The 17,082-nt window shown below is 40.8% G+C and overlaps 1 protein-coding gene across 1 annotated transcript in view; it reads left to right on the forward strand.

Annotated features, from left to right (window-relative positions):
- LOC127436996 (proton myo-inositol cotransporter-like) overlaps positions 1-17,082 on the forward strand; it is a 146,135-nt gene that overhangs the window by 118,358 nt on the left and 10,695 nt on the right. The window contains exons 5-6 of the mRNA XM_051691568.1: positions 5,329-5,492; positions 6,384-6,504. Coding sequence (XP_051547528.1) covers positions 5,329-5,492; positions 6,384-6,504 — 285 coding nt within the window. The remainder of the gene's footprint in view (positions 1-5,328; positions 5,493-6,383; positions 6,505-17,082) is intronic.

Raw genomic sequence — 17,082 nt, forward strand, 5'->3', positions numbered from 1 at the left:
TCTCTACCGTCAAGTTTAAAAGCTTGCTTGAGAATCTGATGAAAAATTGGCCTGTCTGTACCCACGATATTGGTCACACCAAAGTGGTCAGACATCGTATCATCACCACGGATGAAGTACCGGTAAGAAAATGAGCTGACAGAGTGTCAATAAAGAAACAACAGTTCATTTACCAAGAGATCAAAGAGATGTTGGACAAAAACATAATTCGTCCTTCAGTGTCACCTTGGGCTTTGCCAGTTGTCATTGTGCCAAAGAAGGAAGGTGGATCAAGATTACCGATTACCGAGGGCTTAATGCAAAGACCCACTTGGATGGCTATCCAATGCCCCAGATTCAAGAAATATTGGAATAACTGCATGGAGCCGTGGTTTTCAGCACATTAGATTTAAAGAGTGGATACTGGCAAGTAGAGATGGATCCTGAGAGCATACAAAAGACCGCTTTTGTCACTTTTGCTGGCCAATATGAATTTCTTCATCTTCCTTTTGACCTTAAAAATGCCGCAGCATCTTTTCAACACTTCATGGAGGGTGTTCTGAAGGATTTGAAAGGAAAATGTTGCCTCATCTACATAGATGGCATAGTGGTCTACTCAAAAGATGAAGAAGAACATCTGAAACACTTGGATCCAGCCTTCAGTTACTTACATAGAGCAGGCCTTACCTTAAACTTAAACAAAATGTAACCTAGTCCAAAGGTCGCTTACCTTCTTGGGTCATGTTGTGTCAGGACAAGAAGTCAAGACAGATCCAGCCAAGGTTTCAGCTGTCAGTGATTTTCCAGTGCCACAATCACTAAAATTTTGGGGATTAGCAGGGTGGTACCATCGGTTCATCCCAAATTTTGCAGAGAAAGCAGCACCTCTTCATGCTTTGAAGCAAAAAGGAGTCACTTGGGCATGGACCAAGGCCTGTCAAGAGTCCTTTGAAATGATCAAGCGTGCCTTGATAAATGCTCCAGTCTTGATTCCACCAGACTTTAACAAGCCGTTCAAAGTTCATACCGACACTAGTTAGGAAGGTTTTGGAGCAGTGTTAACCCAAGAATCCAAAGGGGAGGAGCATGTTGTCACATATGCTTCTAGGCTTCTTCATGGAGCGGAGAAAGCCTACTCAGTGTCCGAGAAGGAATGCCTTGCTGTTGTATGGGCCATTGAAAAATGGAGGCCTTACTAGAGGGCAGGCCATTTGAGGTGATTACTGACCACGCTGCCCTCACTTGGGTTTTCCATCACCCCAAGCCTTCATCAAGGCTCACTCGATGGACCATTTGTCTTCAGGGTTTTGAATTCATTGTCAAATACAGGAAGGGTCAGTGCAATGTGGTGCTGGACACTTTGTCACGGAGTTTGAAGAAAACATCAGCACCTGATAGGATAGCTGTTATCAAAGCCACAACTGGACTAACTTTGCCAGTGCTCAGCAAAATTACCCTGAGGTACAGGACCTAATCCAGCAAGCCATTTCTCAAACCAACCCAGACTCATCAAGAATCCACTATGTGGTCAAGAATGGATTTCTTTTCAGGAGTGTTCCAGATGGGCAGAAAGGACACATGTTACAATTGGTCATACCTGCATGCCTTCGAGGGGATTTTCTGAGATACGCCCATGACAACCCTCTTAGTGGTCATTTTGGGCATCTGAAAATCCTTTGTCTTGAGCAGAGAAGGGTTTTATGGCAAAGTTATCTGCCAAATGGAAAGGCCCTGCTAAAATTTGCAAATGTCTAGGCCCAGTTAATTATTCTATTTCCTTACTCAATAACCCCGATCAAGTCAACACAGTTCATGTCCAAAATGTATAGCCCTTCTTTGGTCAGGTAGAAGTCCTCTAATGAAGGGAGGGGTATGTAACAGTCACAAGCCTTTTACTAGGCTGTTTTATAATGTAGTTTTCTTCCTCGCTGTTAGGGGGCACTACGTTGCTTAAAGCACCACATAAGAGTAGCCTGAGGGGAAGAATAAGTCATGATCAGCATGGGGAAATAGCAGCATGGCCTGCTCTCTACCTCTTTTTTCTCTTTCTTGTCATAGTTGCGAAACATCTGTTTAATGCTCAACTGAAAAAGGACTTCACATTTAATGCTTACAACTTCATTTGTTGTTCCGGTAAAGAACTGTTGTGCTAAGAGGTTGAAAACAGCTAGAAGACCAAGAATTCTGTTTTCTTTTTGAAACGTGGATTATTTAACTTTGGAACAACACACCCGTCAAGGCGGTTACACTTCCTTTGTCTTCATTTCTCATTAACTGCATGAAGATTGATTGTGGATTATTAAACTGATTATTGAATTGTTTCGGGATCTGTTTTGCTAAGACTGTTCTCTATTTTTACATGTTTTGTTTATGCTGAAATTTTCATTTTTTAGTTCTTGTACTTGGTTTATTTATTTTTATTTATAAATACAAGAAATCTTGCTGTCTAAATAACTTGTGCTGCTATGTTTTTGTTTCTGAGATAAGGCAGTACAATATGTAGGTAATCCCTTCCTATTATAGCTGTGTTCTTTTTAAGGAGACAGTTATAAGTGATTATCATAAGGGTAATATAAAAAAATCATGTTAAGCATTTTAACTAAATCTGTAGGTTCAGGTCCATTTTTCTTGATTTAAGAAAAGGTCTATGCTGTTTGGGTACCCTTGATATCTGTTGACTTAGGCCTGAAACATGCTCTTTAATGTTTATGTGGACACAACACAAACACTTCTAGCTACGCTGGTTCAATTTTTTGCATTGCTGCTTTCCGAAACTGGTCAACAGGTTGCATACACAGGGTTGCCCCAAGGGGCACTAAATTGCTAATTGTCATGTGTAAACATTTTTCTACAGTCAGTGTTCGTTTTAGGTCAACTGTCATAGTGGAACATAAGCTTGAAGAGAATCTTGCTAAGCAAGTAAAATCTAGATAAACTGTCAAAATTTTTATAGCTAGCAACCTACCTGAAAAATAACACATCTAGTTTAATAGCCCAGACATTAGAAGGCAACTCTGTCACCCCCTTTAGTACTGAGGTTTGTTACCACCACAGTAAAGCAAGAACACGCATTCAATTTGTACAACGGGAACATGAGCTAGTAATTGTGTAAAGTTTGTGGACTAACTCATTCATTCACACTTGCTGTAAGTGGCAATTATCAGGGTCCAAGCACATATGGCCAGAACATGACCAAAATAATCAAATTTGACAGAATAAATCCTATGGATGCTGTGGACAGCTGTTTTTGTGAAATGTTTTATTTTATTTGATCACAGTTGCACAGTTACGATTTCCTTAAGGTATAGAGCCCAGCATCCAATAGAATGATAAGAAAAAGAAGAATATATTTTGGATTGTTGGACCACTTTTATTTGAGAAAACAATATGCAATATTAGGTTGTAAATTCATTGCTGTGTTTTATGTAATTAAAGATTTAGTTAAATTTTCAACAAATTATGAAATTGGTAAAGTTTTGTATATTCATTTGATAGGCACTGTTTTTGATGATTAAATAAAAAAACACAGGATACAGGACAATTAAATCAGGAAAGAACACATTTGAGACAAAATAAACCAAATTTCATAGGGCCATACTGTTGTTGGATAGTTGTTATTTCCTGTTATTTTTGTACATAACACTGCATTACAAGAACAATAACACAAAGTCAAAGAGGATTAACAAGGATTTCTTATCTTGATGCTCTATCTAGTGGACAAAATCAGAAGTACACCCTTCACCTGTCATTTCATAAAAAGCAATCTTAAGGAAACCATTCCTGACTAATTGTTTATAATAAGGCAGTTTTTATTTCTCTCGGTTGAATTTGAGCACAGACGCAGTCTGTTTTGGAACTCTGCCTAATTAAACTTTCCTTTTAGTTTGAAAGTGGCACAGTAAACCAAACAATAGAGACCCCAAACACGTGCTTTCTCACTTTTTCCTTCAATTGGCACTTTTAAAATTGCTTTTTTATCATAAAATCTCTGTTTTTTCAAACTGTGCTCAGTAATGGTAAATGTAAGACTGGATGTCCAGACTTTTGATTAGGGGCTGTTGGACTGCAAAACAATTAGTTTAAGTGTATTTAATTTGGATTTATCACCTCTATTCAAGTAAGTACTGACATTTAGTTTTGGACGGAATTGATCATATCATGGAAAACAGGATTTTCATTGCTCTTTTGAAATATGAGTTTGATGTACTATGTAAACATATTCAGCATTCACAGTGCAAAACTCCCTCCCCAGTCCACCCAGATAATTTATTTAAGAAAAAATAAAATACCAGAAATAATTAAATGACACCACAACAATGAATAAATTAACATAAGACTGCCCACATTTACATTTGAACAACTATTCAGAATTCAGCAACTTCGATATATAAAAGATATATTTTGAAGTTTTGTTTATGAATCATGCAATGCTGAATGTCTTGAACATTTTGTTTGAAATTTAAAAGTTAGCATGCAAGACTACAGCTTTAACACTTTTGATGAAAGGTAAAATAATGCAAATCCCTTCATTGTGAAAAGGTCTAAGTGAGAGAGAGAGAAATGGAGCAAGAAGACAGGATTTTACTTTGTGTTAATGAAGGTTTTCCTGTACCACTCCTTTGTGTGCCAAAGAACACTTTTGCTCAAGTATTGCTCTCTCACTTAACCTCACATCCATTATGCAGTGCTGAAGTGCTGATATCACAGGCGAGTGTGTGTGTGTGTGCACGTTTCTTAATAGTATGAGGATTATAACACATCCATGCACAACCCCTAAATTTCATGTTAATTTAGACAGAAACCACAAAATAATTTTTAAAGGCAAGGCAAGATATTTGAAGCATTTAAAGCCCTGTGAACTCTAATACGTGACAATCAGTTGTGAGCAGGCATTCTTGATGCAGAAATTAGGCTCTTGCGCAAAAAAAGATGGGATGACTTCAATGAGAGTGAGGTGCCTGAGTTGATTGCAAGGCTGCTATCTCTATGGTTGGTTTGTGGTCTCTGGCTATTTTCGAAATAGCATACTAACTTGTGGCTACTCTACATTAGGGGCAGTTGGAGCTGAATCCCACCATATGTGGTGCTTTTGTGCAAAATGCGTGGCATATTCATACATTTATTTGAAGAAATAAATGGGAGGGAGATGTTTCATTCATACAACTTGCAATCATAACAGTCCTTTTCTTTGAGATCAGAATCCATATATCAAAAGTATTTGATGTTCTTTAATTATATTTTCTTTCTTCACGTAACCTGAACAAAAGCTCCCAGAAATGCACAAGGGAGTTGTAAGTGGGCATTCCTGATTTCAAATATACATCTGTTGCCTTTTCGTCCTATCTGTAGGTACTACAGCGCCACCATTCTGCAGATGTCAGGAGTAAGAGATGAAAAGATGGCCATCTGGCTAGTGACTGTGACAGCCTTCACTAATTTCCTGTTTACTCTGCTGGGCGTTTGGTTGGTTGAAAGGGTGGGCAGACGAAAACTAACTTTGGGAAGCATCTTTGGTAAGACATTAAAACAAAAAGAGTATATCCCAATTAAACTGATTTTGGAGAAACTTTTCAGAACCATCATTGGAGAAACTTTTAGAGTTTGTTTGCTACTGGATGTAGATTTACTCAATAGATACTGTGTCTGTACCACTATATTGATTAAACCAGGGCTAGTTGTCAGTCTTTTACTTTGGTGGATGGGGTTACTTAGTGTTAGGATATTTTATAAAAGTAAATTCCTGTATAAGCACATACCTTTAAGTCTTTGCTATGAAAAAAAGCTATTCAACATTTCCACCGTTATTGCCCAGGATGATATCATGCTGTTTGTCACAGTGGGAACCTGTTGTTCATTGACAATGAATACATTTACATCTTATTGCCATCTTTTTTGAAATATAAAACACTATCTGAAAAAAGTAAAAAAAAAAAAAAAAAATCGAATTAAAAATTTTTGTAATTACATTTCAGCTATATTTACAGTATATTTACAAACAATTATGAAACACAAACCAATCCTTGAAACAACAACAATGGTTATATTGACATACAAAAATATCAAACCATTGTTTTGTGCAACATAAATTGTAATTAAAATATTGTATAAAATTTCAACATATAAAAACATGTGACAACCTACCTCAACTTGACGTTTTTTAAAAATACCCTTGTCATGAATACATTTATTCTTTTCACTTGTTTACCCACAAGTTATTACAGAAATACATGATATTGAAATTTAAGTTTGTAGAACAGTTTGAAGACAAGTTTGAACTACTGTTGGTGTTTTAAACCAACATATAAAGAAAACACATTTTTGACTCAAAACTTGTATATAATTTATATGATATAAATATTATATTTTTGATACATTATGCAATTACATGTTGTCTCTCTTTACAGGAACTGTTTTGAGTCTTTGTATCCTGTCCGCTGGCTTTCTCCTGTCAGCCCAGCATTCTCCTCCCATTACATTACATCTGACAGACCCCACGACACCCAACTCCAGCTGCACAACACATCTGTGAGTGTGAATTAATGGCCATGCTTATATTCTAGAGCTACTCAACAGAGGTAAGATGAATAATTCATATGTACACTATAGAGGATATAGCAGGCCTGTATATACTCTCAGTGGCCACATCCGTAGGTACAGCTGTCTTGTTACTTGGTGGCTTGTCATTTACCATTTCATTGAACATAACTGAAGTGACAAACCCCAGGGCTGCCCCCGACCAAAGATTTTCCTAGTCGACTAGTAGGAGTTAATTTAAGCCATTAGTCAACTAGTCGCACGTTTATGATATTTATTTAATTACTTGAATATATTTTTGGGGGGAGGCATCAGAAAATGGTTTGAGTTCTAGGGCTGAGAAAGAATGTTATAAGTAACATTGCTAATACTGTTCTACATTATAGAGAAATACTAAACCGTAATAATGAGCCTTTAAAATATATATTTTACAAGCGCATGCACGAAGCGAGCCACAGCAACACCTGCAAAAGTGGTAATGATTCTGAATGTGTCTGAAAAACCAGCAAGGAGACTGTCTGAATGTTTTGTTAATTTATATAAAGAATTGCACATTAGGGTTGTGCCAATAGAAGATGATCTCGGGGATCGACGATGATCAGAGTGATCGCCAATAGCTGATGCCTTTGACGATGTCAAGATGATATTTGGCTCATTTTCCCATGTATTAAATAATAATAATAATTATTATTATTATTAGGCTATTATTATCAAATTAATATTACAAATAATTTGCCCGTAGACAAAGAAGAAACACACTTTATTATATTATTAAGAACAGATGACAGAAAAGCCATATATGCGCATGTATGACGTGCTGATACGGAGGCGTGCAGTCTCGTGGAACACGTGCATCTAAAAGGTTCTTACTATTTCTTTCTGTCTTCCGATTTTTATTTTTATTTTTATTTTATTTTTTGCAAGATCAGTATTGTCTATGAGTGCTGCAAATGACCTCAGACATCTCAGCTCAGGAGGTGTTTTGAGTTCAGTTCACTTTATTTCCACAGAGCAGATTATTGTGACCAACTCTGCAGCCTATAGCCTACATCATTTGTGTAAGTAATTTTCCGCCATGATGTTAAGACAGATTCTTGCCTGACAGTAAATGGAAATGTGTATATATATATTATTCTTTTATCACTTCATTATTTTAATTGCTTTTTTTGTTTCGTTTGGAGTGCAATTTGAATTTAGAAATGTATTTGATTTAAGTTTTTCGTTTTTTAAATAAATGAATTTAATTTTCAATGCAAAATCACTAAAGCAAGAATATTCAGCCCGGGGGTTGCCGATGTAATTGGATATTGCTATATATATATATATATATATATATATATATATATCGTGAAGGAGGGAAAAAAACGAATTTATTCACACACATTATGTATTTTCCCGGATAACGAAATGCACAGATGAAGTAGGTTCTTTGCCAGAGAGATGTTGACAACTGTTGTAAAACCATCTTTCAAAAAGGTGAACAACACACATTTCAATTGCACTTATTTTTTTTTCCAGTTTCATTAACATTTTTAGTTAAAATAAATAAAAAATAAAGTTCTAAGTTTGAAATCAAGGTGCTGTATTGTGTAGGCTTAACCCTAACCCTGCTTAATGAAAATTACCCCATAGTACCACCTAGCGTCCAACCAGCGGTAATACTGCTTAGTCAGTTTCCTGTGGAGTTTTTTCTGCGACCAACCGACCAATCAAAACTTGGTCAACCAAGACTCTTCTCATCGACTAACCTTTGGTCGACAAACCCCCAAGAGCATGCATATGTTAAAGGTGCACCAAGTAAAAAAGTTTTGCACCTAAAGAGATAAATATTACAAATGATTTAAGTTCAATCATTAAACGCTACATGGTGCAAGCAGATAGGTTCTTGGGCATGAAATCCTAGCCAATCAACTTGCTTTATTCCCTCTTTATAAAGCATTTAAATTGATCAGTTGTTTGCAGGTAAACTGGTTACACTGCAGCACATTATGAGAGTTTTCTCTCTGAAACCCTCCTCCCCATGCACCAGAAGTTTACATATTTACATAATTATTGACCTGAGGGGGTCAAGAGCTACAACTTACTTCCAAAACACACTCACAACAGAGGTGGCTGAACAACACATTATGAATGGTGATGAAAACAAAAGAGTTTTGGGGCACTTTGCTGTATATCAATCATGGGACAAAAGTGTGAAGAGTGAAGACGATGGAACAGTTTGAAAATCTGCAAACATTTTCAAAGGAACAGTTTGAGAATCTGCAAAAATCTTGGATGTTTTTTTCAAACTTTTGAGTAACACTTACTTAGTTTACTAATTTTAACCACTAATAGTTCTAAACATAAATAACTAATATTGGCATTATAATCATTCATTTTCTGTTATAGCATAATTTCATGTACAACTGCTTTGAATCCATGCCTGTTGTGAAAAGCGGTATACAAATAAATTTGACTTGACTTGAATGGAGTGAGAAAAGCATTCAGAGCAGTTATTGCCATCTGCTTTGAGAATTGACATAATTCAAAGATATTTATTCTTCAAGGAGTGTTTTGTGTTTAAAACAAGTGAAACTCTATTGACAGCATTTGAGGCACAGTGTTGATTACCACAGAAAATAACTTCGACTCATCTCTCTTTTTTAAAGAAAAAAACTGCATGCAGTAATGCACATGTAATGAAAGTAGATGGGTCCAATACACAAAACATTAAATACACACCGTTTTTCGAAAGTGTAGCCACAATTTTTAAGCATAATACATGTTAATATGGCTCTAGTGTGATAAAATTGCTTACTAATCTTGTCTGTGTGAAGTTATCCAGTATTTCAACTCCATTGTCATGATGACGTAACAGTAGTAAACCATGTAGGCCTATATCCCGGAAAATTTAGCTTGATATAATGGATGCAAAAAAGAGAGCTGACATGACATAGTGTTTTTGGTTTTTATCATTTTCTTCTGTTTTTGATCAATGTAAAGAGGAGGCGAGAAGCAGCTTTCCTGGTTCAGGTAAGGATTTATTTTTCTCTTTGCAATATTCACTAAGTTGAACTATAATCACACACCGCTTCACCAAAATAAAACTCTCATCATTTGTAAAAACTCTTGCTTCTTGTTCGGGTCTGTGGTGCCCAGGCTTTCTCTCCTTTCTACTTGCGGTGTGGCTCTATTTATCCGCTCTCCCCGTGCTTACTTCCTACAGGACCCATCCGCGCAAATTCCCTTTAATAAAACTCTAAAATCAGGCCAATCAGTCCCCAAAATCAGCGGATGGGTGAGGCGGGAACTAACCGCGGCCTCCACTCTATGCTTTTTCCCCCGGAATTTAATCGTCAGGGTCACTACCGGATACTTGTGAATATCCCCGTGTACACATTTCACCTTCACCGTTTTAGTTGTGACCAATGCCTCGGGTTGAACCAGGCGTTGGTGGATAGTGGTTTGATTACACCCGGTGTCCACCAACGCTTGGTGAGTACCCCCCTTGACACTTACCGGTATCCGGTACGCTCTGGCCCGGTCGGGGGCAGCCTGTGGTAGGTCAGAGACCCACACCACCGTCCCCAGCTCCATCAGTGGGCACTGATCTCGGAAGTGGCTCGGGTCTCCGCACCTCCAGCAGGCCGGCCCAGGCGCTACGCCCGCACTTGCGTCGGCGGGCGCCCCCCCCTGAGGGGGAGAGCGGCAGGGCATTGGAGTAGGGAAAGGTGTCGCCTCCCACACCCGGGGAACTGGTCTCAGTGGCTGAAGTCCTCCTCGTCTACATGGGGCAGGAACGGAACCTGGAGAGAGAGCAGAACGAGAGGAGAGAGGGGAGGGGGAAGAGACAGAGGGAGGAGAGAAAATGTAGGAGGGCTCTTCCGCCCTCGGAATCACCGCCATGTGGTTCTCCGCAAGCCGGACAGCTTCCTCCAACGATGCCAGGTGGTGGCACTGGACCCACTCCGCCATCCCTTTTGGCAGTCGATGTGTTAATTGCTCCAGCACCACCTGATCGATAATTCCATCGACGTCACGGTCCCCCGCTAGCAGCCATCTTCAGCAGGCTTCACGGAGCCGCTGGGCAAAGGCAAATGGGCGGTCGGAGCTCTCCAACTTCAAGCTCCGGAAGAGTTGACGATTTTCCTCCGGAATGCGACCAACCCATTGCAAGATGGCTCTCTTTAAATCTCCGTAGGCCAGGAGGCTCGTCGCTGGCAGTTGTTGAGCCACGAGCTGGGCTTCCCCGGACAATAGTGGGATCAGTCGGGCTGCCCATTGGCAGAGCGGCCAGCCCCAGATCTCGGCGGTCCGCTCAAACAAATCCAGGAAGGCCTCGGGGTCATCCGCCACCCCCATCTTCTGTAATGCGGGCGGGGGTAACGGTGTGGGAGTGTCCGGGGTCACGGCTGAGGACGCCTCCTGGCTGAGGAGGCTCCGGATCGCCTGCCGGTCCTTGGCTTGAGCGTGTAGGAGCTCGACAAACCGGCGATCTTGGTCTTGTCGGAGCTCAAGCAATGTCTGCTGGTGGCTCTGATGTAGGCCAGCGAGGGCTTGGAGGATCTCCGCCAACTGGGAGGACTCTACGGGACGACTTCCATCCATTTTCAACCCAAACTTCAATTTCCCGGATTTCGGCACCAGTGTAAAGAGGAGGCGAGAAGCAGCTTTCCTGGTTCAGGTAAGGATTTATTTTTCTCTTTGCAATATTCACTAAGTTGAACTATAATCACACACCGCTTCACCAAAATAAAACTCTCATCATTTGTAAAAACTCTTGCTTCTTGTTCGGGTCTGTGGTGCCCAGGCTTTCTCTCCTTTCTACTTGCGGTGTGGCTCTATTTATCTGCTCTCCCCATGCTTACTGAAATTAGAGACAGGTGTTAGACATAATTTAGCTCAGGTGTAAGCGCCCTTACCGCTTTCTCTCTCTCCGGAGAGATGCTTGACCACGCCCCCGCTGCCACAATCAAGCTGTCATGTTATCCTGTCCATGATCAGACATAGAGAAAATGTGATGGAATATGTGCACTGTCTAAACAGAACAGCCTCCCCTCATTAACAGCTGCTTCATGTTTGGAGCACGAGTAGCAGAACTGCAGCCAACAAACATGCTCGCTTTGGTGCGGTTATGGACTGTGGTCCATTCTGATGAGCAGAGGGTAGTTAAAAACTTTACTCAATTAAAAGTACAGTTACTTTAAAAAAATAATTACTCAAGTAGAACTAAAAGTAGTAATGCTAATAATTACTTAAGTAAGAGTAAGAAAGTATCCAATTAAAGGAATACTCAGGTAGCAAGTAACTAGTTACTTCCACATATAGCATAATGGACATTTGCTAACCAATATTCCATTACATAATACACATTTAATATGTATTATAAACTAATAATAATTATTATTAGGGGTCAAGCCCTGAAGGGGTGAAAGACCCCTATTGTTTTCGTTAGTTTTCTTCTTCTTCTTCTTCTTCTTCTTCTTCTGCTCTTGAGTCTATGGCAGCCCATAGAACCAACTGCAGGAAAGTTATGAAATTTGGAACACAGGTAGAGGACAGTCTGGTCTGTTACCACAGCAAATTTGGCATCTCTAACTCAAACCCTCTAGCGCTACCAACTGCCCAAATTTGCACTCACGTTTATGTTAATAACTTTTGAACCGTGAGTCCTAGAAACGAAATTCCTCTGATTCCTTGGCTCAAGACGATTCGATTGCACCCTATAATGTCATTTTCTGTCATGAAAATCATTTAGAATTTTCTGAAAAACCTACTTTTTCGAACTCGTCCTAGGCCGTTTGTCCGATTTGCACAAAAATTGGCCTGCATCATCTAGAGGTACTCACGACAAAAAAGTTATTCACAGAATTTTGATAAACCATACCGTTTTCGAATGGCGCTTCAACTAATTTGACGAAGAGCACGGCAAAATGGACGTGAGGGTATATCTCCGTAACACCTTATCGTATTCATACCAAACTTATTATTTGTCATAGGCACCATGACTCTAGGGTGCCTGCTCGGTTTCGGAACAGTGCAATCTAGTGGTCACGAGATATGAAAAAAGCTCATTTTTGCTTATAACTTCTGAACAATTTGTCATAAAATCATCAAATTGGTCTCATTAGATTCAGTGGGGTATAGCGAGTCCAACGATATGAAAAATTCCTATGTCGGCCATTTTGGACGTTGGCCATTTTGAATTTAGTCCTAAAATGCTGTATTTTACAAACGACTTGGCGCATCGTTACAAAACTCGGTGTGTCTTTGGCACCATGTTCTGAAGGGACACAAAAAGTTTCGGGACAGCGCCACCTTGTGGTCAAAAATTATAATGCTATTTATAAAAATGCTAATAGCTATTGACTCCTTTTGCCTACTGTCATGAGACTGGTCTTGATAGATTTCGTGGTTCATGCCGAGAACAATGATAGCAATTATGTAATGATCGAGCAAACTTCCTGTCCGCCATTTTTAAATTTTTTGAAAACACCTAGACTGTTTGTCCGATTTGCACGAAAATTGGCCTGCATCATCTAGAGACACTCACGACAAAATGTATTCACAGAATTTTGATAAACCATATCATTTTCGAAAAGCGCTTCAACAAATTTGACGAAGAATGTGTAAAATTGAACTTGAGGCTCTATCTCCACGACACTTTGAGGGATTGGGACGAAACTTCGTATGCGTCATCACCATGAGGTTACCTGCAGTGTTTTGGCGCACTGCCCCCAACTGGTCAGGAGATAGAAAAATAGCTATTTTGGGTTATAACTCTTGAACGCTTTCCTGTATGACAACCATCATGCCCAGATACTACCTGAGGAGTTTCAGAACAGCACCACATACAGGACAAAAATTCTAAGAACTAGCTATTTTTTGTTAATTTTAAAATAAATCTGCATTTTTTTTTTATGATTGAAAGTTTACTTTTTCTAACTCCCCATACACTGTTCATCGGACTCTAACCAAAAACATGTCACAAAGCTTCTTTTGCTGCTCATGGTGCCAATAATTGGCTTGACCCCAGTATCGCTGCTTGCAGCTATATTTATTATTATTATCATCATTATTATTATTGGAAATTCATTATTCACCCTCATGTTGTTCCAAACTGTATGACTTTCTTCCATGCAACCCAATTAAGGAGATATCAGACAGAATGTTAGCATTAGTCAACATTTACTTTCACTGCATGATTTTTTTCCCCCTCCATATTTTAAAAGAGAATGGTGCCTGAGACTGTCACTGTCTAACATTCTGTCTAACATCTTTGGGGTTCCACAAATTACAGAAAGTCACACTGGTTTGGTGTCATGCCTACTGTCTGTCACGCCTACTGTCTGCCATGCCTACATCGGTCTCCCCTTCTCCCGCTGTCACCCAATCTAACTCTTCAGTCTTCTGAGCCACTCATCTCAATTATCAGCCACACCTGTCCCCAATCTCATCATCAACCAGAATGCTACTTATACTCAACACTTCATCTCATTTGTTGTCTAGTCTTGTCAATGACAGTCCAGACTTTCCTACTGTCCTCAAAGAAGCCTGTGTTTACCTTTTCTAGTGGAATTATTTCAGTTTGTTTCCTCTACTTTCTGCATTTGGGTTCACTACTTTTTTCGTATCCATCTCCATTGTGGCAGAAGACTAAACCAGACATGAACCCAGCAGTGAGCCTTCTTAACTTGCGTCAGCAGAATCACTCTCTGGAGGAATATGTGGTGGACTTTTGTGAATTGGCCAATGAAGTGGACTTTAATGACATGGCTCTTAAGGACCTTTTTCGGATTGGGCTAATCGGGTCAGTTAATTCTCTCATGCCTTATGGCCAAAGCCCATGGACTCTGGTCCAATTTATCGTTCTGGCGCTGTTGCTGTGAGCATTGGACTTCACATTGGGGGCTGTAAAGGATACCGACCCTCCTACAGTGGATTCCACACCAGAGTTCCCCATCATTCCCACCAATGTCCATGAGCCAGTGGCTCTGCCTGCCACAGTCCACGAGCCAGCGCCCATGCCTGCCACGGTCCACAAGCCAGTGGCCACGCCTGCCACGGTCCACGAGCCAGCGCCCACGCCTGCCACGGTCCACGAGCCAATGCCCACGCCTGCCTTGTCCATCCCAGATCTAGCTTTTGGAGCCTTGTCCGTCCCAGAGCTAGCGTTTGGAGCCTCGTCAATCCCAGAGCTAGTGCTTGAAGCCTTGTCCATCCCTGAGCTAGCGGTTGAAACCTCTGCTGTCCCAGAGCCAGCGCTTGATGACACTGCCTCCCCAGCTATCCTGACTGCTGAGCTCTCTGAGACTCTGCCCTCTTAGTCTCCACCCTCTGAGTCTACACCTCCAGCGGCTCTGCCTGCTCGGCCTTCCGTAGCCTCACCCTCTGATCCATGGCCTCCTGCGGCCTCATCCTCTGATCCTCGGCCTCCAGCAGCTCCGCCCGCTCTGCATTCCGCGGCCTCACCCTCTGATCCTCGGCCACCTGCGGCCTCATCCTCTGATTTTCAGCCTCCATTTGGCCTTCCGTGGCCTCTCCCTCTGATCCTCGGCCTCCTGTGGCCTCATCCTCTGATCCTCGGCCTCCAGGGGCTCCATCCGCTCAGCCTTCCACGGCCTCACCCTCTGATCTTTGGCCTCCTGCGGCCTCGCCTTCTGATCCTCAGCATTCTGTGGCTCTGCTTCCTGAGGCTCCATTCGCTCCACCTCCCGTGGCTCCACCTTCAGCGCCTCCACCTCCTGCAGCTCCGCCCCCTGAGTCTCCTTCGGCTCTATCCCCCGAGTTTCCTGCGGATCTGCCTCCCTGGCCTCTGGAGCCTTCCCCCTTCCTGGAGCCACCTCCCTGGCCACCGGACCCAGCTCCCTTCCTGGAGCCATTCCCCTGGCCACCAGATTCCGCCCCCTTTCTCAAGCCTCCATTTCGACCATCTGGATCATCCAGACAAGGATGACCCTATGGTCGGGTATCCTGTGCCTCCGGAGCGGCCCGTGGTGCAAATGCCTCCATCGGTCTCCCCTTCTCCTGCTGTCACCTGATCTAACTCTCCAGTCTTCTGAGCCAATCATCTCAATTGTCAGCCACACCTGTCCCTAATCTCATTATCAACCAGAATGCTACTTATACTCAACACTTCATTTCATTCATTGTTTAGTCTCATCGATTACAGTCCAGACTTTACTACTCTCTTCCAAGAAACCTGTGTTTACCTCATCTAGTGGATTTATTTCAGTTTGTTTCCTCTATTTTCTTTTGGCTCTGCCTTTTGTTTGATTGAGAGTTGTTTTTATCATTAAAGTCCCTGCATTTGGGTTCACTACTTTTTTTGTGTCCGTCTCCATTGCGATATTTGGAACATCATGAGAGTGGGGAAATAATGACAGAATTTTAATTTATGGCTAAACGATCACTTTAAGGATGCTTGTTAGATTTGGACGAATCTATCAATTAGAAAAAATGTTTGGAAAGCAAAAAAAAACAAACAAAAAAAACATTTGAACAATGTTCCACAGGCCCAATTATATATAATGCTGAATAAAACAAAGCAAGATCATGTTTTATTAATGCCTACTGTCGCTATTTTACAGCTTTTTAAAGTCCTGCATGGATTTATAGTCAAGTGTAGGTTCAGTATTTTCAGTGTCGAAAGAAATTAGATCATTAGTTCTAAACTGCACCTTATCTCTGTGTTTGGAAGCATGTTAGGCTTATTTAAGTTCAAAACTTGTTCTCTGTCCATAAGAAAAACACACCGCATCTGTCAAACGTAGAAATGAAATGCTCTGCACACACACACATACTGTCTGCTAGCGCTCCAGAAGTCAGCACGCGATTGGCAGCGCAAAAGACATTTACACTTATTGCAGATGTTTTCATCGATTTATGAATGCTGATATATACTGCAGCATTGATATAAAGATACTTATAAACTGAGGTCATAAGTTACAGAATCACCCTAAAATCGACCATCACAATGACACAGACGAGCCCATGTAATCACAATTGCCGAAACTTACCACAACATGCTTTAAGTTGAAGCTGCAAATGTAATTTTGAAAAATATCTGCTTGTCTTGGTATAAGGCATTGCATAATGAAAGGAAGTGTTTGTTTTGAGTGCTTGCTGCTGCTGCAGTGATGAGATTGACTCGAGTGACAAAGCGCAACTGTAAAGTTCCGCTGTCATAAAGTCCCATTCAAAAATCTCTCAATAAATTATGCATTTATTAAAACGTATTTAATTAAAACCAGTAACGTAGCAACAGGAACGTCATCCATTGTAATGAAGTAAAAGTACATTTTCTTTTCATTAGACATTTACTTAAAGGTGCAATATGTAACAATTTTCATGTAATATTCGCCTTTTTTTTGCCAATGTGTGAACGGCTTGTAACGCAACTTAAAAAATTAGCCCCCCAGGCTTCCTAGTTTGCCTATTAAAGCCTGTAGACTGATTTTCATGTGAAGGGAGCGGGTCGCTTTTGCCAGGAAAATCCAAAGGATGTGACGTTTATGCACGCTCCCGAGAGCCTTGCCTCAAGCAGTAATAGCTTCTCTTCCGCTATTCAACAGCGACAACAAACTGCAA

This window comes from Myxocyprinus asiaticus, chromosome 47 (assembly GCF_019703515.2).
Source record: "Myxocyprinus asiaticus isolate MX2 ecotype Aquarium Trade chromosome 47, UBuf_Myxa_2, whole genome shotgun sequence".
Taxonomy (NCBI): Eukaryota; Metazoa; Chordata; class Actinopteri; order Cypriniformes; family Catostomidae; genus Myxocyprinus; species Myxocyprinus asiaticus.